General features: G+C 38.8%; 1 protein-coding gene across 14 annotated transcripts in view; it reads right to left on the reverse strand.

Annotated features, from left to right (window-relative positions):
- The window catches only part of ZRANB3 (zinc finger RANBP2-type containing 3), a 368,239-nt gene that overhangs the window by 100,647 nt on the left and 244,524 nt on the right, over positions 1-23,068 (reverse strand). For all 14 annotated transcript variants that reach the window (XM_055380837.2, XM_055380841.2, XM_055380840.2 and 11 more), the window contains 4 exons: positions 10,280-10,399; positions 6,511-6,630; positions 3,706-3,885; positions 273-425 (listed from right to left, as the gene is read on the reverse strand). In XM_055380837.2, the coding sequence (XP_055236812.1) occupies positions 273-425; positions 3,706-3,885; positions 6,511-6,630; positions 10,280-10,399 (573 nt within the window). The remainder of the gene's footprint in view (positions 1-272; positions 426-3,705; positions 3,886-6,510; positions 6,631-10,279; positions 10,400-23,068) is intronic.

A 23,068-nucleotide genomic window follows, 5' to 3' on the forward strand; every position in this document is an offset into this window, starting at 1 on the left:
TTTCCCTATTCTCAGTGTCATAAAGATAGCCTCCTATATTTTCTTTTGAACTCTGAATTTTATTCAGTTTGTTTATCCGAGGAGCTGAACAGTAAGTACTAAAACTGTTGGAAAACAATGTTAATTTTTGGCTCTAAGAGGGTTTCCAGCTTTATGTGAAGTCTCCTTTCAACACCATAAATAATTGAGAGTTGCTATTTAAAACCATACATACAAAGTTATAGTTTCAGGATACTAAAAAAAATAGAAAAGAGTAAGGCATATAATCTTACGTGAGTGAACAAAGCTTCCTTCCTTAACTCTTCAGAACTGTCATTTGGAGTCCAAGCTTCAGCAAACTGCAGGAAATCCCATTTTTCCTTATCACCTTCCTCAGCCTGAATTTTTTCTTTCCTACCGTTCAGTGTGCTCCCTGTAACTTGAGCCTACAAGAGGAAAAAGTAAATGAATTTTTGAGCAGTTCACCTCACAGCTGAAATTCACTAAGTAACTTGATTTTGCATTTAAATCATAAGCTACCCACTAAGAAAATCTTACTGTTCCAACATATCATGGGCTTTAGTAATATAATTATCTTTGTAAACCAAAAATAAAATTATAAGCCTCCCAACCAACTTAATGGATTCCTCCTCTTGGCCAAGAGCATTCTAAAGTAAACCCGAAACACGCCAGGTGCAGTGGCTCATGCCTGTAATCCCAGTACTTTGGGAGGCCAAGGGGAGCGATCACCTGAGGTCAGGAGTTTGAGACCAGCCTGCCCAACATGGTGAAATCCCATCTCTACTAAAAATAGAAAAATTAGCCGGGCGTGGTGGCAGGCGCCTGTGATCCCAGCTCCTTGGGAGGGTAAGGCAGAAGAATCCCTTGAACTCAGGAGGCGGAGGTTGCAGTGAGCTGAGATCCTGCCACCGCACTCCTGTGTGACACAGTGAGACTCTGTCTCAAAAAAGCTGACCAGCATTAACATTAAAATAGAGATCTTAAGCCTGACAAAACAGACTCTTTGTAGCAACAAGATGCCAACATGACAGATAGCAGGCCCTAAAACAAATTGAAACCTTTTACTCCCTAACATATTTCTTTTGTATGAAATGGCTCTGCAGAGCTGTCTTTTGTGGGAAAAATTTACATTCTGTAGAGAATCCCCCTTCCTTTCCAGGTCTTTATCCTGATCCAGGAGAGAATTAACTAAGGAGTCTGGCACCTTTTAAAGTCTAATAAGAGGCCAGGAGCAGTGGCTCATGCCTGTAATCCCAGCACTTTGGGAGGCTGAGGTGGGCGGATCACAAGGTCAGGAGTTCGAGACCAGCCTGGCCAATAAGGTAAAACCCCATCTCTACTAAAAATACAAAAACCAGCTGGGCGTGGTGGCGGGCGCCTGTAGTCCCAGCTACTCAGGAGGCTGAGGCAGGAGAATCGCTTGAACCCAGGAGGCAGAGATTGCAGTGAGCTGAGATCACGCCACCGTACTCCAGCCTGGGCGATAGAGCAAGACTCCATCTCTTAAAAAAAAAAAAAAAAAAGAGTCTAATAAGAAACATTTACAATCTATTCTGTCTGAAGCCTGCTACCTGGATGCTTTATCTGCCTAAGAAGAACCTTGGTCTCCACAACTCCTTATCTTAACCCAGGTATTCCAAGTCTTCAGATAAACTCTTTCAACCAACTGCCAATCAGAAAATCTTTGAATCCACCTATGATCTGGAACCAATGCCTCCCTCCACCCCACCTTGCATAAAACCAAGCTGTAGCCCAACCATCTAAGGCACAAGTTCTCAGAATCTCCTGGGGCTGTGTCATGAGCCACTGTCATTCATATTTGGCTCAGAATAAATCTCTTAAAATATTTTACAGTTTGACTCTTCATTGACATCTAGTCTGTTTTCTTTTGCTTGTAACAGAATATCTGAAATTGTGTAATGTGTAAAGAAAATGAACTTATTTCTTATGGAAGCTGAGAAGTTAAGGTTGAGGGGCCACATCTGGTGAGGGCTTCTTGCTGGTGGGTACCTGCAGAGTTCTGAGACAGCACAGGTCATCTCATGGGGAAGGGGCTGAGTGGTGCTAGCTTAGGTCTCTCTTCCTCTTCCTATAAAGCCACCAGTACCACTCCTATGATAACCCATTAATCCCTCAATCCATGAATGGATTAATCCATTCATAAGGGCAGAACCCTCATGATCCAATCACCTTTTTTTCTTTTTTTTAGAAGAGGGTGGGAAAGAAGGTCAATCATCTCTCTTATTGGCCCACCTCTCAATACTGCCACAGTGGGGATTAAGTTTCAAAGTAAGTTTTAGAGGGAATGAACATTCAAACCATAGCAATAATTATCCAGAATTACAATCCATTACCCAGTCAATGGTTCCATGCTTAATGAGAAAAGGTTTAACTGGAGAAGTTATACTATTCACTTTCTTCATAAAAACTTTTATTCTAATATTTATATGCTTTGAAACTTAACCAACATATGATTGGCCATTCTGAATATTTATATCCAGTGCTTAAAAAACATTTCATTGAAAAACAGTGCTATGGGCTGAATGTTTGTATCCCCCCCAAATTCAGATGTTAAAATCCTAACTCCCAATGTTGATGGTGTTCGGAGGTGGGGCTTTTGGGAGGTGATTGGGTCATGAGGGTGGAGCCCTCATGAATGGGCTTAGTCCCCTATAAAAGAGACCCCAAAGAGCTTTCTTGCCCTCTTTCCACAATGAGAAAGCAGTAGTCAGCAACTTGGAAGAGGGCCCTCACCAGAACTCAACCATACTGGCATCCTAATCTCAGACTTCTAGCCTCCAGAAGTATGAGAAATAAATTTCTGTTATTTATAAACTACCCAATATAGATTGGTACTTTGTTATGGCCACCCTAACAAACTAACCCAGAAATAATCTAATCCTTTCTTTTTTTTTTGAGACAGAGTCTTGCTCTGTCACCCAGGCTGGAGTGCAATTGTTGCAATGGTGCGATCTTAGCTCACTGCAACCTCCACCTCCTAGCTTCAGGCAATTCTCCTGCCTCAGGCTCCCTAGTAGCTGGGATTACAGGCACCTGCTACCATGCCCAGCTAATTTTTTTTGTATTTTTAGTAGAGACAGGGGTTCACCATGTTGGCCAGGCTGGTCTCGAACTCCTGACCTCAGGTGATCCACCCGTCTCGACCTCCCAAAGTGCTGGCATTAGAGGCATGAGCCACCGTGCCCAGCCAGAAATCATCTAATCCTTAGTCAAGTCCTTTCTATAAACATTGTCAAGACTGAGGAAATGAGATAGCTGAGAGGACAGAGCAAGCAATGTCAATCCTACATTTTCTAGAGTCTGGGTACAGGCTACCTTCTGTCCAAAATTAGCTTGGAACTCAAGAATTCTTCTAGAAAAGGTTTATTCTTAGGTTACGCAAAGGACTTGGGGCTTGAAACATTACGTTTCCTTGCTAGCCAACCCCATCATTGTACCTCTAAAGTAGTAGAAGGGCTTGGAAGATAACAGGAGTACGTGGAAGCTCATGCCTCTCTTATTACAGAGGAGAGCAGGCAAGGTACTACTATTGAAGCCTTTTCTTAACTTGGTCTCTATTATCATCATTATCTTGATGTGCTTAAGTATCCTTCGCCTGAAAACACTAAAACTCAGCCTCTTAACTCACATTGGCTATGGTTAATAGTAAGTAAGCTGCTAACTTGATTTAAATTCAAGCTTTACCTTGCGATTCAACATTCCCCACATAAGGGTGTCTAGGGTTCCATTTGCAATAAGGTAGTGAATATTCACAGAACTGCACTGGCCAATTCTGTGAGCTCGGTCTTCTGCTTGTTTTATATGTCCAGGGTCCCAGTACAACTCAGCAAATACAACATGACTTGCTGCAGTAAATGTTAATCCCTAAGTGAAATAAAGCAAATAAATTGAGAATGTAACATACAGCCATATATAATAAAGTCTTTCTGAACATGTTAAATGGAGAACACTGAAGGACTTGAAAACAAATTAGTTGTCTATTTTAGGCCAAATTAAGATTTAATTCATGAAAGGCAAATGAAGAATGTTTAATGCAACATAGCTAGGTGAACTACAAAAAACACATTTGAAAGGTATTTCAAAATTTCAAAAGTCAGCTTGATGTAAGTATATAAACTAAATCACTTTATTCTCTGATGATGAACAGATTCACATTACCACTGGAAAATCTAATAAAATACTTTATAAATGAGAATACAATTTCCAACATATGGTATCTATAGCAACTAGGCAGACAGCATTTACATCCTCTTCATCTAACTCACACTGTCATGTTATAAAGCAAGAAAACAACGTCTCTGGTTATACTATTTTCTTCCTGTGATGTTATATTCCGAAGACCTGAAATTTACTGCCTATGTCTCAATATATACAATGCAATTGCATTTTCTGTACAACTGCATTTTCATGAATTTCAAATAGTGTGACATAAAAATATTAACTAAGTCTTGCTTTATAATCAGTATATGAAATAATGCAAAATCCTCAAGCTAAAAAATGTGTCAAACTAAAAAAATGTGTCCAAAAATGCATAACTTTAATGTTGGTAGGCTGAATGAAATGTGAACCACGCTTATGCTATAGCCATATAGCAGTAAAATGACATTAGGTGGTAAACAGAAATATCTGCCTTTTTTTGGAGTATTATTTAATCAGTGCTGTTTGTTGTTCATATGCACCAAACTCCTGTGAGTGACTTTTGTGACTGCTATGCTATTATTTTGATATGTTATTTTCACTTAAAATATTTTCATGTCACATAACAAAATCATGCTAGCATTAATTAAATGGTGGTACTAGTTCTCAAGCTGAAAAATTTACTGAAACTCAGTCTCTGAAAAAGAAGTTAGAGGTAATAAAAATACAGAGACAAATATATTAAACTGTACTGCTATTTAGGACTGAAAATGCCACAGAATATTAGAAATAATGCTGAAAAAATAAAAAGTAGTATTTAAGGAGAGACATCTTTAATTTTATAAAAAACATCATTTGATTATACAAGCATAAAGGGAAAATATGTTGGCAAGATCAATACCACTCTAAGCAGCTGCTAAACTATAATGTAAGATTCACAGTACCAAGAACAAAGACCTTTCTACTTTCCTTTATTCCTATGGAGATATCAGTCCTCAAGTATATGAGTCTTGATTTATATAAGGTCTTCAGAAGCACAGCCTTGAATAAAATGTAACTGCCCCATACATTATTAATTTCAAAAGGTCCTAGACTCTCCTGTCTAGCTTTCTCCTACTTAGCACCTCCCCAGCTCTAAGTACTTCATTTCTAATTCTAAGCCCTTTTTGATGATATTCTCTATGGCTGGAACAGTCTAACAGATAAATAACTCTGATTATTGGAAGTTTAACTGAACATGAGGGAAGCATTGAGACAACCCTCCTTTTGGTTAGAACTCCCAGAGAGTTGTGGAACTGCTTCATCCTCACAAAGTTTCTCTCTGTATATAATTTTATACTTTAATTAGCCGAGTAAAAGCAGATCTTTGGTATGTACCAGCTTGGCTGAACAGCAGTATGCTCAATTACTTTTCCCTATGTTAAATATCCTAGCTTAGACATTTACAACAAAGTATTTTAGAATGCTGGCAGAAAAACAGTCCAGAAGATCCCCTCTTACCTACTGTGGCAGAGACTGCCATTACTTTCCCTAATATCTATCCTTCTCTTATTCCTTTCTAACATAACACCCAATTTTTAGCAGGGCTACGTGGAATAAAGAATACTCTTCCGAGCTTTCCTTGAAATTAGGTGTGGTTGTGGGACTAACTATAAGAGATGCAGTGTGCTTTTCTCCAGGCAGCTGCTTAGACTGCAGATAAGATGGAGCTCTAGCAGCCCTTTTAGATAAGACATACTTGCTAAGAGTGGTAAAGCAGAAAGCGAGAAGGGGTATAGGTCCTAAGGACTTTGTGCAAACATCAGGCTAGGCCTGGACTGTCTACATAAGAGAATTAAACTTTGTGTATTTAAGTCAGTCTTAATCTGAATTTCTGTTTACTTGCCTTCAAACTTAATCCTAAGGGACAAAACAGAAGCACTCCATAAAAAGTCCTGAGACAAGAGTTCTTTTCCCCCAGGCCACCTTGTCATACAGGTCCTAATGCAACACAATCAAGTAAGTGAAGGGTTGGATATAAGACAGGTATAAGAAAAGCCTATACAAATTCAAAGGAAGGAAAAAAGGTCACGCAAAAATATTACAATCAAATTAACTACACTCTTCTTACTCTTCTTTGAAAGTATATTCTTTCAAAGACATCCTTTCCTTGAAAATTTAGGAGATCTGTGTCAAAGACATCGAGGCCTCTTTCTATTATACTTTCTGGAACTCTCTGAAGAAGAATTACTATTTATTATACAAGGCATCCAGATACAAAGTTACAAGTTTATAAACCAAAGTTATAGTGAATGGCCTTTTTTCTTATTTCAATGACATTTCATAACCAAATTTAGACTTGAAATTTCTTACCTGGCCAGCAGCCTGAATGCTTAGGATAGCCACGCGAGTGTCAGGATCCTTTTGAAACTGATTAACCAGATGTATTCTTTCTGAAGATGAAACACTTCCATCTATCCTAATGTAACGAGTCTAGCATCAACAAGGAAAACGGCAAACTTAGGACAAGCCCCTATGTACCCATCTCATTTTATATATTTTACAGCTTATTTTTATGGTCACATAACAAAATGGAATTTGGTTAAGGTGACAGATTGGTAAATGTTATACAAGAAGAATCTTAACCAAGATTTTTAATAGCTTCTTATAACAATTTCTTATTTTTTTAATCTTTTAAGCTACTTGAGGGTAGAGTCTATGTCTAATTCATCTTTATCCCATCAATGCCAAGGGCAATGCCTTGTATATAGCAGAAGCTCCACAAATCTTTTATGAATTAAGCTAATGTTGTCTTCAGTAAAATTCTATGTAAATTGACACGCAAACTTTAAACCATGGATCAGACTAACTCTAAAGTTATAAGATCACTAATTCTAAAGTGAAAATACAGCCAGACATGTGAGAAAAGAGAAAGATGATTCTGCCCACAAATCACGGATTCATGAAGAGTAGTACATTTATTTCTGAAATATCCCAAATATTAACTGGGAAAATAGAGCTTTTTTTTTTTTTTTTTTTGTGACGAAGTCTTGCTCTGTCACCCAGGCTGGAGTGCAGTGGCGGGATCTCTGCTCACTGCAAGCTCCGCCTCTGGGTTCACGCCATTTTCCTGCCTCAGCCTCCCGAGTAGCTGGGACTATAGGCGCCCGCCACCACGCCCGGCTAATTTTTTGTATTTTTAGTAGAGACAGGGTTTCACAGTGTTAGCCAGGATGGTCTCCATCTCCTGACCTCGTGATCCCCCCGCCTCATCGCGCCCGGCTGGAAAATAGAGCTTTTAATTCTGGTTTTTCACATTATTAAACTTTAAAGAAATATGTGATATGGTCATCTCCAGAGAGGTGGGGCACTGAGGCACCCACACACATTTTTGAAAAGTAGGGAAACATTAAGTGTTAAACTGAACATTGTTGTCTTTAAGAATGATTTGAGTTGAGAAAAGGGGGTTATCACTATGTGTTAGAGTAGCTAAAAAGAAGTCATTATTGGCAGGGCGCGGTGTCTCACTTCTGCAATCCCAGCACTTTGGGAGGCCGAAGAGGATGGATCACGAGGTCAGGAGATCACGACCATCCTGGCTAACATGGCGAAACCCCATCTCTACTAAAAAAATACAAAAAAATTAGCTGGACGTGGTGGCGGGCGCCTGTAGTCCCAGATACTCGGGAGGCTGAGGCAGAAGAATGGCGTGAACCCGGGAGGCGGAGCTTGCAGTGAGTGGAGATCTAGCCACTGCGCTCCAGCCTGGGCGACTGAGCGAGACTGTCTCAAAAAAAAAAAGAAAAAAAGAAGTCATTATTCAACTTCTAAAAATGATAACTCCTAAATTTCAAAAAATCTCATTCATATATGTAGTGCCATAGAAAATATAGCCTTAAATAGTTGGAACATATGAATATTCACTTTTATAAGGGAATATCCAAGTTAATTATTAAAAAGAATGTCCCGTATTAACGTTCTGTCCTCAAAGAGCAAGTATACATTAACCAGTAAACCATTTAATAGCCATTAAGGAAGATTATAAAATTCTCTGAGGGTCTTTCTAAAGAAAATACATTGTCAGGGTAGGAAGAGTTGGGGAAAAATTCACCTCCAACCCCATGAATATCTACATTTTTTTTTTTTTTGAGACGAAGTTTTGCTCTTATTGCCTAGGCTGGAGTGCAATGGCGGGATCTCAGCTCACTGCAACCTCTGCCTCCTCCTAGGTTCAAGCAATTCTCCTGCCTCAGCCTTCCGAGTAGCTGGGATTACAGGTATGTGCCACCACGCCCGGCTAATTCTTATTTTTAGTATAGACAGAGTTTCTCCATGTTGGTCAGGCTGGTCTCGAACTCCCGACCTCAGATGATCCGCCCGCCTCGGCCTCCCAAAGTGCTGGGATTACAGGTGTGAGCCACCGCACCTGGCCTATATCTACATTTTTAACTCTTAGTAAAGCTAAATGGGATTCTAAACATATCAGTGAAATGGATGTAAGAAAAAAAGACTATTATACTTGGAATCGATCCCAGTAGTTTTAAGGTATAATGGAATCAGAATAAGAAAAATATTATGAATCTAATTTCTTGCCCAATCATTTAAAAAATATTAAGGTTAATTAACTCTTAGAGGGTGTTTTTCAGAAACTATATGATAACCAATGAGAAAGTACCTTTTAATGTATAGCACTTTATTATAACTCTTCCTATGAAGGAAACACTAGAAGTATGTCTTTGGTAATATTAATGAACATATTACCTAATGTTTAAACAATGTATACTAAGTTTTTATCTTTGATAGAAACAAAGGAAGATGTTGTCACTCACTGGTGGACTATTGGAAATCAAGGTAGACCTAAGAAGATGCAGTAAAGCCACATGGCTTGATGGAGCTAACCTGATAAATTACTTGGGCCATATGTTTCAAATACATCTACACTAAATTTTAGTAATCATTTTCCATATGTTGCCTGGAAGTTTAAATAGTATGACTGCAGTTGGGTACTAACATTGGCCAAATTCATTCTTTCTTTCCTCTCTATGTCACCCACATTCAAAGGCCACTGTGTAGGTAAATAAAAAGTCTAACTTTTAACTGCCTACACCACTCTAAAACGGTATATCCAGGAACAAAAATAAAATTCACATTATAGCCTATCATGGCAGCATATCTTTTTTTTTTTTAGCAACCCTTTTTTTAAATTTTTTTTATTTATTTTTATTTATTTATTTTTAGTATTTATTGATCATTCTTGGGTGTTTCTCGCAGAGGGGGATTTGGCAGGGTCATAGGACAATAGTGGAGGGAAGGTCAGCAGATAAACAAGTGAACAAGGGTCTCTGGTTTTCCTAGGCAGAGGACCCTGCGGCCTTCCGCAGTGTTTGTGTCCCTGGGTACTTGAGATTAGGGAGTGGTGATGACTCTTAACGAGCATGCTGCCTTCAAGCATCTGTTTAACAAAGCACATCTTGCACCGCCCTTAATCCATTTAACCCTGAGTGGACAGAGCACATGTTTCAGAGAGCACGGGGTTGGGGGTAAGGTTATAGATTAACGGCATCCCAAGGCAGAAGAATTTTTCTTAGTACAGAACAAAATGGAGTCTCCTATGTCTACTTCTTTCTACACAGACACAGCAACAATCTGATTTCTCTATCTTTTCCCCACATTTCCCCCTTTTCTATTTGACAAAACCGCCATTGTCATCATGGCCTGTTGTCAATGAGCTGTTGGGTACACCTCCCAGACAGGGTGGCGTCCGGGCAGAGGGGCTCCTCACTTCCCAGAAGGGGTGGCCTGGCAGAGGCGCCCCCCACCTCCCGGACGGGGTGGCTGGCTGGGCGGGGGCTGCCCCCCACCTCCCTCCCGAATGGGGCGGCTGGCATAGCAGCATATCTTTAATCAATCCAGATAATTTGGTCAGTGGAAAATTATGAGATCAGTTAAGAAAAGAGAAAATTTAATAGTATATAATCATCATCATATAATATTAATATAATTTTCAAGAAAAATGTGTAATAATTTATATACCATCATCTAAAGAAGACAAAAAACACCTCAACTATGAGACTACAACTGATGTTTAGTATAGTAAAAATATGCATTCTAAAAAGTATTTAGTTAAAAAATGGCAACATACCTTATTTTCGATGACTGCTTCTGTGCAAGCTTGGAGCATGCTTAAATGGTGAGCAAAAACCAGAAATTTAAGCGAATCGTTCTGAAGCATCATCTTAATATAATCCTTTACAGCACCTGCCTAAATATTAAAAGGTAAACCTTATTAGTGTCATAAAAATGATTATTTAAAATTTATGTCACTTTTAATAAAGCAAGAAAAATGGCTTGAAAATCAGTAAATATGAACTTTTAGCTGCATTGTTCTCTAGGTAGCCTAAGGAAATAGAAGCCCACATATAAGGAAAATGTAAAAGAAGAGGGACAAGAAGGGGAAAAACTGAGCAATTAAATGAGAAGAAGACAAGAATTAGAAGAATTAAAAAACAACACAACAATGGGTTTCAATGGAAAGGAGGTAGTCAAGTAGGCTATGGCCAAGAAGGAGTTGGCAGTTTTGTTTAGAAGGTGATTTTCAAAAAAGTTTATATATAAGACCAAGTAGAACAGAGTTAAGGAGAAAACAGAAAGCAAAAAAATCAGATGAAGAGCATTTTTTTTAAAAGGGAAGATTGAAAACAGTAAGCAATCAGGGACTGAAGCTTAAGGTTTAAGGAAAGTTTTTTTTTTTTTTTTTTTTACCTAAGAAACTTAGGTAGACTTACAAATAAGCAGTTCAAGGAGTACACAGATTAAGAGAAATGGAAATGAGGTCATTTAGCTTATCTCTGGGATGGAGAAGGTTCCCGAAGAGGCTGGAGTGATGGGATGAAGACAACGGTAGTGAGGTCTGAGAGAACAGGGGAACATATAGAACAATTATGACACAGAAGGAAGAAAATTTAAAAAGTTCAGATTAACAGATAACTTGAGGCCAAGTTACTTACTAAGAGTGAAAAATCAATTTGATATGAAGCAAATACGAATTAAAGAGGATAGCATGAATTAAGTTTAAAATCTGAATATATGTTATCTTTTAACTTTTAAAAACTGGTTATGTAGAAATTGTGGAAAAAGATACCAGGCTGACCACATTTAACTTCTGCTCCTTCTCAATGCTATGTTTAAAAGATAGCAAGTATAAAGGGACAAAGAGAACTGGAGAAAAGTCAATAGCAAGAAAACTTTGGAAGCTAAAAAGCAGATAATGACTGATAACTGATTAACCAATCTCACAGATCCTAAACTGGCTATGGAAAGTGGAGAAGCACTTGATTTACGTTGCAGTCATCTAAAAAGGCTCAGAAAATGACACCTCTGGAATGGGGGGTAGGAGTGTGGTTAGGAGGACCTGCTGAAATAATGTTTAAGTAGTTGATTATGTGCAATACTGCTATTTACCCTCTCTCTACCTATTCCATATAATAGGTAACTACCATAACCATTCTGGTAGAAAACTACAGACTTATTCTCTGGAGTGGATAAAATAGAGGGTATTTGGATGGAGGAATCCTATATTGATGATAGGTATATCCTACAAAACTCATGGGGATTACATGAAATTGACAAAATAAATGCTGAGATCTGCCCCTCTGTCCCAGCCTTCTTACCCCTATACTTCCCAAAACAGAAACAGGCTTATGTCCTTCAGGCAAGAGAGCAGAATCATATAAAGTGATTCTTTTCTAAGGAATCTGACCAGCCAAGAGAAAAAAACTAAAGATACTGCTATCAGGGGTTTCCCAGGGAGACATCCCATTCAGATCACCATTTATTGAAGGCCACAGTCTATAAATTGTATACATGCACAGAGCTTCTAGTCAGTGGTTAGTGTCTTTCTTGTAAATATAAGCAACCAACCAAAGATCAACAGATATTTGTAGAAAGCAACATGTATGAACGGATCACATATACAGAGCTAAGAAAACTGGAAGAGATTGCATTTATAAAACAAGATCAGTATGCTACAAAAAAAACAGATATAAAGAAGAAAAAAAGTAGTCAGAAATGAAAAATATAATAGCAGAAATGGATAATTCATTGGTTATTAAGCTAAGGAAATCTCCCAGAAAGTAAACAGAAAATATAAAATATAGGCCAGGTGCAGGGGCTCACGCCTGTAATCCAAGCACTTTGGGAAGCCAAGGCGGGCAGATCACTTGAGGTCAGGAGTTCAAGAACAGCCTGGCCAACACGGTGAAACCCCGTCTCTACTAAAAATACAAAAATTAGCTGGGTGTGGTAGCATGTGCCTGTAATCCCAGCTACTTGGGAGGTTGAGGCAGGAGAATCGCTTGAACCTGGGAGGTGGAGGTTGCAGTGAGCCGAGATTACACCACTGCTCTCCAGCCTGGGCAACAGTGAGACTCTGTCTCAAAAAAAAAAAAAAACCAAAAAAACAAAAAAAGACAAATATAAAATGTAAAATAATTAGGTAGGGGATCAGGTCATGAGGGCAATATATGAAAATATATGAATAATAAAAGTCTCAGAAAACAAACAGAGAAAACTAACAAAAATCATCAAAGAAATAAAGTTCTACATAACTGAAGGGCATGAGTTTCCAAAATGAAAAATGGAAAAGACCCACTACGTGTCTTTCACATTGAATGAAAATAGACCCAGAACGAGGCTCATTATCAAGAAATTTTAGAACACTGGGACAAAGAAATGATTCTATAAGCTTCCAGAAAAGCGAAGAAAAGATTTCATAGAATCAAAATAGAATAACAATTCTGAATTGTATTGGATTTCTCAATACCAATACCAGAAATGAGAGAAAATGATTTCCCCATTTTTATATCCAGCTAATTAAAAATCAGATAGAATAGTAATATTTTCAAATATGCAAGGAATGCAAATAATTTGCTTCCAATATACCATTTCTTGGGAGGCTACTGGACAAAATGCTCCAACAAAACAAGGAAGTAAACAAAGAAAGAAAATAATATATAAAGGAAAGAGGTAAAAATCTCCAGGATGAGAGCTCTGCAGCAGGCCTAAAGAGTAACAGTTCAGACTAGAGCTAATCAGAAGGAATCAGATGAAATTTCTTTAAGAAGATGAGATTAATACAATGCTTAATGTTTAAAGATATTGGGAGGAGGTTAAATAACTAGGGGAAACTTTGAGGATGGATTAGTGACAACTACACAGAAAACTAATAAAAGAAGAAAAGAAAAACCTTTATAATTATTAACGCCAAAGAAAATAAAATGAGTTGTGGAAGAAAACATATCCATAGCATACCATGTTTCACCTGTAAATGTTATAAATATGGCTCTAATAATAAACATGGTGAATACTGATCAAGCCAAAATTGGTAATAAGTTCCTATATAATCAGTAAAACTATGATTATGACTTTCATGGAAGGATGGAAATAACAGAAAGATATGTGTGTGAGAGTGGGGCAATAGGGGACAGGGCTAAAATTTAATCTTCCGTATTAAGAAGCCAATTTATGACAGCTAAAATTACAAAGCAAATAGTAATACAAACAAAGCAGCAATATAAGTATGGTGTTGAGGGATTTGAAGTAAATACTAAAAAAAAAATCAGCTGAAAGAAAAGAAGGTTGTTGCCTTTGAGAAATAAGGTTAGGGGACTGTTATTTTTTGGATCTCTGGTCATTAAACTATGATACTATGTAGCTTTGGCAATAATAAAAAATTAAAAAGGAAGCATTTCAAAACTGAAAAATACCTACTTAAAATTCATACATATGACTATAAAGTCACATGACAGATTCTGCAAACTACATTTTGCATGTCTAAGTTTTCTAAACCACAGAAATTCATCACACAATGAGAGTAGGGGCTGTTAAGAACTTTAGCCTTGGATTTCTGTGCCTTGGAAAGTGGAAGTGAAGTACTGTCAAAATAAGGAGCTATAAATTCTGGATATGTTGTCATGGCAACTGAACCACTTTAATAAAGTGCATATTTGCCTAAAGAGCTATATTTACTGTGATAAGCCTTTCAAAATGTACATGTCAAGATGGAGTACTTTTAAGGTACATTCATTACTATCCAGTCCAGACTTACAAACTATATAATTGCTAAACCTCTAGTCTCAGATGGATTCCCCCTCCTCTTCCCAAGTGAGCAATTTTTCTTAGAGTCTCCTCCACTGATATCACCTGCTTCCATCACAACCAGAGATGCCGATGCCAAAGTTCAAGCCCCCTTTTTCCCACTCCTTTCCACTAGTGCTTCAAAATGGTTTACGGTTACTAACATTATTATAAAGTTCAATTACATAACTGACTATATAGGCTCTTAGGACTAACAAAGCAATTTAACCATCATTTGTGATATTGCTTTTTAGGAGAAAATGTGTTGGGAATACCAAAACATCAAAAGTAACAAATGAACTTTTGGGATTCTCTTAGGTTCTTAAGATGGGGATTACATAGATTTTCATTTTAAAATGTACTATGCATGCATTTTAACTATTTTGATTTTATCCTAATAAAAACTATCACTGCATCGTCAGATTTTAAATTATCTGAACAGGAATTTGCTTCCAAACGATCTTAAGTACATAGTATGTGGAATGGCAGGTCCTCATAATAATCAGCATCTTGGTAATGTCGGTTCAGGTTTCACAGAAGTTGCAGAAAATGCATGTGTTCAAAACTCTATTTTATTTTACTAGAATTGATCTGTTAGTAATAAGCCTGTTAGTCGAAGATCTAATTTAAGTAATTAATGAAGACTACACGTTATATCTTATTTAAAAAAATGCAGGCCAGGCGCGGGGGCTCATGCCTGTAATCCCAGCACTTTGGGAGGCCAAGGTGGGTGGATCACCTGAGGTCGGGAGTTCGAGACCAGCTTGACCAACACGGAGAAACCCCATCTCTACTAAAAATATAAAATTAGCTGGGTGTGATGGCACATGCCTGTGGTCCCAGCTACTCGGGAGGCTGAGGCAGGAGAATCGTTTGAGCCCGGGAGGCAGAGGTTGCGGTGAGCTGAGATCACACCATTGCACTCCAGCCTGGGCAACAAGAGTAAAACTATCTCAAAAAAATAAATAAATAAAATACAATACAACAATGAAGAGAATATTCATGATTTTTTTTTCAGTGAAGAGGTACACGTCTTACTTTCTGAAGTAAAAGTAGTTAAAGAAAAATCTGTATTGCACTAAAGACCTGACAAAAGTTATTTGATTTCAAATTGTTGGCTTTTAAACAAATAATAAGAAAGAAAAAAAAGAAAGACAAAAACTTCAAACCTGAGCTATGACAAAGACTCTCCTTTGACCTAACTTTAGTTAGGCTCCCCTGAGCCCTTTTTGCAACTAAGCCCTCACCTTGGCCTTCAGTGTCCATCCTGTCCTTGCCAGGCCTGCATAGCCCGGTCTTATAGGAACCCCACTAAGTCATTTCAGTGAAAATCCCCCCACTCTTGATATTGGATCTAGTTCCTTATTCCGTAGCTTTGATGTATAAACCCTTGGCCTGTCTTTAGCAAGAATCCCCTTACCCTTGATGTCTCCTCTTAGTAATTTTCCATTCATCCACTCTCTCAACCTACTTGCTGGCTATAAATCTCTACTTGTCCTTGTGTTTGGAATTGAGCTCAACCTCTCTCATCTATTGCAAAAGAGTTGACCTCTACTGCAATAGTCTTGAGTAGTCTTCCCTACTGTTTTAACAAGTCAGAATAATCTTTTCTTTAACAGCTATAACTTGCAGCTAAGAGAGTGTGAGCACAAAGGAAGCTTCCCTTTAAGTCCTGAAGTCCTCAGAACCCAATCAAATGATAGTTTAGTTCAGGTATCGCATGACCTTTTAAGCTCTTTTTTTTTAAAGCTCTTTTAATGTCTTCTTAGTCACAGGTGAATTGTGATTGGTCTAAGCAAACCTAGCATTTTCCTTTCCCCTGCAAATGATTCTGACTAATATGACACCTGAGGAGTCTGCTGGGGGTTTCAAAAAAACATCCTCCCTGACAAAGGCACTCTTAGGAACACTTTTCCTTGCTTTGGACATTATAGGCTGCACTTGATATCTGATATCCCGGAATGCAGCAGTCATCTTGGGGCTATAATAGGAGCTGTTGAGGGCAAGCAGTGAACTGGGTCAGACAACAGAAGACAGAAGAACCTGGGTTCTCTCTCTTTTTTAAAAAATAGCTTCACTGGGATACAATTCACATACCATAAAATTCACTCTTTTAAAGTGTACAATTCAATGGCTTTTAGTACATTTGCAGAATTGTGTATCATCACAACAATCACAACCTAACAATGTTAGGACCTTTTCATTACCCTAAAAAGGATTCCTTTACCTCTCAGCTGTCACACCCCAGTTCCCCATCATTTCAGCTCTAGGTAAACATTAATTAACTTTCTGTCTCTATGGATTTGACTCTTTTGGACGTTCCATATAAATGGAATCATATAATATGTGTTTTCTGAGACAGCTTCTTTAACTTAGTGTAATGGTTTCCAATCCATGTTGTAGCATACATCAGCACTTCATTTCTTTTTTAATGTCAAATAATATTCCATTGTATGAATATATATGCATTTTCTTTACCCATCAGTTGATATACTCTCTTATTTTTATTCATTTATCTAGCTCACCTTATACTGTTCCTTAATAACTTATTTATTTTGTGATAGTTGATTTACTTACTATCCTTTAAAATTATCTTAAATAAGCAGAGCCAAGTACCAAAGTAAAGGAGAATATGCACTGTTTATTTACTCCCCACCTAGCTTCTGCAGCTCACCACAAAAGGAAGGCTAGACATTGTCTTCCAGTATCCCTTCCCCCTTTGCCAATAGTTTTTAATTTAGAAACTTTTTCATTAGCCTGAAAAAACATTTTCAAATCTGTTAGTAAACATTTTCAAATCTGGTAGGAGACAGCCTTCAGGAGAAGACTGGCAGTTTCCATACCATAATGTCAGGGCTTTGAACATTTTTACAGAGCCTCATGCCCAAATTTTCCCAAAGAAACACTAGTTTCACTTCAAAAGATGGTTCCAGTGAACTATCAAAAGTATTATTTTCTTATCTCAAGGAGTATTTTACTTCCTTATAAATATACCTGCAAATACAAATCTAATACCTCTAATACATTTAATCTTTTGACACTGATGGAGTTCCACAAGCAGCAAGCTGAAAAGTAGATGGGATACAATACCTTGTGAAGAAAGCAATTCCAATTTAATATCTTTTTTTTTTTTTTTTTTTTTTTTGAGACGGAGTCTTGCTTTGTCGCCCAGGCTGGAATGCAGTGGCGCGATCTCGGCTCACTGCAAGCTCCACCTCCCGGGTTCACGCCATTCTCCTGCCTCAGCCTCCCGAGTAGCTGGGACTACAGGCGCCCACTACCACGCCCGGCTAATTTTTTTGTATTTTTAGTAGAGATGGGGTTTCACCGTGTTAGCCAGGATGGTCTTGATCTCCTGACCTCGTGATCTGCCCGCCTCGGCCTCCCAAAGTGCTGGGATTACAGGCGTGAGCCACCGCGCCCGGCCTCCAATTTAATATCTTAACCAACATAGTTTTACAAAAAAACCCTGGGATCCTAAATCTTTCCATAAGGTTTTCAGAACAAGTTATAATAAGGCAATCATTATCAATCAATCTATCAATTTGGCAAGGATACATGAGAACATTCCTGTGAATGACATAATTCCATTTACCCAAAATTTACCCAAATTTTGACAAAGTAAAGCCAATAGTATTATGAGCTTTTAAAAAGTTATTTTCATGGAGGTTTGATCATAAAAGTCACTGATCAAAACAGCTAATCTAGGCCAGACACAGCGACACATGGCTATAATCCCAGCACTTTGGGAGGCTGGGGCAGGAGGACTGCTCAAGCCCAGGAGTTTGAGACAAGCCTGGGCAACATAGTGGGTGCCTGTATCTACAAAAAATTTAAAAATTAGCCGGGTGTGGTGGCATGTGCCTATATTCCCAGCTACTTGGGAGGCTGGGGCAGAAGGATTGCTTGAGCCTGGGAGGTTGAGGCTGCAGTGAGCTGTGATTGTGCCACTGCACTCCAGCCTGGGTGACAGAGTGAGACCCTGTCTCAAACAAACAAAACAGCTAATCTAATTCTTTTAAAACTGAATTCAGGCCAGGCACGGTGGCTCACGCCTGTAATCCCAGCACTTTGGGAGGCTGAGGCAGGTGGATCACGAGGTCAGGAGATCGAGACCATCCTGGCTAACATGGTGAAACCCCATCTCTACTAAAATACAAAAAAACTAGCTGGGCGTGGTGATGCACACCTGTAGTCCCAGCTAGTTGGGAGGCTGAGGCAGGGGAATCGCTTGAACCCGGGAGGTGGAGGTTACAGTGAACCAAGATCACGCCACTGCACTCCAGCCTGGTGACAGAGCGAGACTCTGTCTAAGAAAAAAAAACAAAAACTGAATTCAATTTTTAAAAACATTCTTGATTTATTTCTAAACTCCATCCACTAGTCATGACAATAAGATAATCAACTTTGTCCTACTAAACTACAGAATACACCTTATTTGGGTGTTAAAAATCAAAATACACAGAATGTACAGACTTTAAAGTCTGTATCTTTTCCATGCCTATTTAGAGATGTTGAAAAATCACTAATAGGAAGCCAGGCATGATGGCTCATGCCTGTAGTCCCAGCTAGTCAGGAGGCTGTGGTGGGAGGACTGCTTGAGCCCGGAAGTTAGAGGATGCAGTGAGCCATGATCACACCACTGCACTCCAGCCTGGGCAACAGAGCGAGACCCTGACCCTTAAAAAAAATCACTAATAGAAAAACAGGTAACACATTGATCCATGGTCGCTAACAAATATTATGTCTATTAAGCTATCTTTGTTGAATGATGGCTAAGCACATGGACTCTGGAGCCAGACAGTCTGGGTTTGAATCCTAGCTCCATCACTTACAATGTGAGAGACATTGAGAAAGTCACTTAATCTCTGTGCTTTAATTTTCTCATCTATAAAAGAAGATAAAAGTACCTACGCCGCATAGGGTTGTGGTGAAAATTAATTAAGTTAGTCCATGAAATATGCTTGGATTAGTGATTGGCACATGGTGAACATTATAAAAGTATTAGCTCTTATTATTAGCATATTTCTCCAGTAAAATGCAAAAACTATTTCAACCTCTTCCACTTCCTTTGAAATCATAACCTATGACTCCTGGCTTTCAAACCACCCCTTGCCCAAAGAAAATAGAATCACATCTGAGAATTCTGTTACCTTTCCTTGTTTGTTTTGTTTGTTTGTTTGCTTTTGAGACGGAGTCTCGCTCTGTCGCCCAGGCTGGAGTGCAGTGGCGCGATCTCAGCTCACTGCAAGCTCCGCCTCCCGGGTTCACGTCATTCTCCTGCCTCAGCCTCCTGAGTAGCTGGGACTATAGGCGCCTGCCACCACGTCCGGCTAATTTTTTGTATTTTTAGTAGAAACGGGGTTTCATCATGTTGGCCAGGATAGTCTCGATCTCTTGACCTCGTGATCCACCCGCCGCGGCCTCCCAAAGTGCTGGGATTACAGGCGTGAGCCACCGCGCCCAGCCACCTTTCCTTACTTTACTCATCCTCACTTCCTTTCCTTTTGTAACAAGAGAGGTTATTTCTTCTTTTATTTTTCTTTTCTTTTTTTTCTTTCTTTTTTTGAGACAGAGTTTTGCTCTTGTTGCCTAGGCTGGAGTGCCATGGTGCAATCTTGGCTCGCTGCAATCTCTGCCTCCTGGGTTCAAGCAATTCTCCTGCCTCAGCCTCCTGAGCAGCTGGGATTACAGGCATGCAACACCACGCCTGGCTAATTTTGTATTTTTAGTAGAAACGGGGTTTCTCCATGTTGGTCAGGCTGGTCTCGAACTCCCGGCCTCAGGTGATCCGCCCGCCTTGGCCTCCCAAAGTGCTGGGATTACAGGCGTGAGGCACCGCGCCTGGCAAAGAGGTTATTTCTTCTTTTTCTATGGTAAACTCCTCTATTTGTGATTCCAACCTACCCATTCTTGCCACCTCAAAAACCTTACAACACTCCTCAAGTGGATTATTTCCTTATCTTTAATAAAGCCTTCCTCCATGCCACATCTCCATATAGTTAATATACTCTTTCATCCTCTAAAATGGTAACATTATTATTTGCACTGTATTGATTATTGCTGACTATTTCCTGCTAATGAAGAGGAGGCAGAGTGTCCCCAATTCAGAGCCAGAGATCCTTTCCGAAACTACAGAACTGGCACAAGAAGAAGCACTCTCCAGTCTCATATCTTCCCAGACCCTGTGCAGCAGGGAATATTGCAGTGGCCTCATTATACCTCACTGAATATTATAAATAGGATTCCACCTGTGCTAAGCTGCTGAGGCAATTAAAGAGGAAACACACTTTGTGCATAAGGAAAACGTGTTTAAAGTAATTTGCCTTCTGGAAAGTTGTTAAGGCACGAAGGAATGCTGCCATCCCTCTAGAGACAAGAAATTTTAAATTATGGGTTGGCTTTAATCCTTTTCATAGAAAAATAACTGGCATTTCTCCCAAAATGGTTTCTTCTAAAAATAAGGCATTGTTGTGATGTGCCTGTTGTAATGTACTTGAATTGAGAGATGGCTAGACCATATGTAACACATGTATCTGTTTTTTTTCTAGGAGAATATTATGCTGATCACAAATCTGAAGAATTTGTTTATTTTCATCCATTGTATTCTCAACATACATTACAAAGCAACAAAAATAATGATATAGAAGAAAAGTAATTCTCCTAATTATCAGAGATTCTCCAATAGTTGACTTTGTACTGGTAACATTGATTATTTTTGGTTCATTCCTTTACTATTTATCATCATTATTTTAAAAAATGTTCCATTGTTTTATTATTTATTTTTATTTTATTAGGTTTTTGGGGGAACAGGTGGTGTTTGGTTACAGGATATGTTCTTTAGGTGCGATTTCTGAGATTACGGTGCACCCATCACCTGGGCAGTGTACACCGCATCCAATGTGTAGTCTTTTATCCCTTACACCCCTCTCACCCTTCCGCCAAGTTCCCAAAGTCCCATTGTAACATTCTTATGCCTTTGCATTTTCTTTTTCTTTTTGAGAGGGAGTCTGGCTTTGTCACCCAGGCTGGAGTGCAGTGGTACAATCTTGGCTCACAACAACCTCCACATCCCAGGTTCACGCAACTCTCCTTCCTCAACCTCCCAGGTATCTGGGACTACAGGCACACACCACTACACCCGGCTAATTTTTGTATTTTTGGTAGTGACAGGGTTTCACCATGTTGGCCAGACTGGTCTCAAACTCCTGGCCTCAAGTGATCTGCCTGCCTTGGCCTCCTAAAAGTGTTGGGATTACAGGCGTGAGCCACTGCACTCGGCCTTATTTTTTGATTTTTAAATGATAGCCATTCTTACAAGAATAAGGTGGTATCGCACTGTGGTTTTAATTTGCATTTCCCTGATAATACGTGATGATGAGCATTTTTTCATTTTTTTTGGCCATTTGCATATCTTCTTTTGAGAATTGTCTATTCATGTCCTTAGCCCACTTTTTGATGGGATTATTATTATTATTTTCTTCTTGCTGACTTGTTTGAGTTCCTTGTAGATTCTGGCTATTAGTCCTTTGTTGGAGGCATAGTTTGTGAAGATTTTCTCCCACTCTGTGGGTTGTCTGTTTACTCTGCTGACTGTTCCTTTTGCTGTGCAGAAGCTTTTACATTTATTTAAGTCTCATCTATTTATCTTTGTTTTTGTTGCATTTGCTTTTGGGTTCTTGGTCATGAACTCTTTGCCTAGGCCAATATCTAGAAGGGGTTGTCCAATGTTATCCTCTAGAATTTTTATGGTTTTAGGTCAGATTTAAATGTTTGATCCATCTTGAGTTGATTTATGCATAAGGTGAGAGATGAGGATCCAGTTTCATTCTTCTACATGTGGCTTGCCAATTATCCCAGCACCATTTATTGAATAGAGTGTTCTTTCCCCACTTTATCTTTCTGTTTGCTTTGTTGAAGATCAGTTGGCTGTAAATATTTGGCTTTATTTCTGGGTTCTCTATTCTGTACCATTAGTCTATGTGCCCATTTTTATAACAGTACCATGCTGTTTTGGTGACTATAACCTTACAGTACAGTTCAAAGTCATGTAATGTGATGCCTCTGGGTTTGTTCTTTTTTGCTTAGTCTTGCTTTGGCTATGATGAGTCTTTTTTGGTTCCATATGAATTTTAGGATTGTTTTTTCTAGTTCTGTGAAGAATGATGATGGTTATTTTGATGGGAATTGTATTGAATTTGTTGATTGCTTTTGGCCATATGGTTATTTTCACAATATTGATTCTACCCATCCATGAGCATGGGATGTGTTGATGTGTTTCCATTTGTTAGTGTCGTCTGTGATTTCCTTCAGCAGTGTTTTGTAGTTTTCCTTGTAGAGGTCTTTCGGGTCCTTGGTTAGGTATATTTCTTTCCCTTTTTTTTTTTTTTTTTTTTTTTTTTTGCAGCTATTGTAAAAGGGCTTGAGTTCTTGACTTGATTCTTGGCTTGGTCACTGTTAGTGTATAGCAATGCTACTGATTTGTGTACATTGATTTTGTATCCTGAAACTTTACTGAATTCATTTATCAGATCTAGGAGCTCTCTGGATGAGTCTTTAGGGTTTTCTGGGTATACGATCTTATCATTGGCAAACCATGACAGTTTGACTTTCTCTTTACTGACATGGATGCCCTTTATTTCTTTCTCTTGTCTGACTGCTCTGGCTAGGACTTTCAGTACTATGTTGAATAGAAGTGGTGAAAGTGGGCATCCTTGCCTTGTTCCAGTTCTCAGGGGGGAATGCTTTCAACTCTTCCCCATTCAGTATAATGTTCGCTGTGGGTTTGTCATAGATG

This window comes from Gorilla gorilla, chromosome 11, assembly GCF_029281585.2.
Source record: "Gorilla gorilla gorilla isolate KB3781 chromosome 11, NHGRI_mGorGor1-v2.1_pri, whole genome shotgun sequence".
NCBI lineage: Eukaryota > Metazoa > Chordata > Mammalia > Primates > Hominidae > Gorilla > Gorilla gorilla.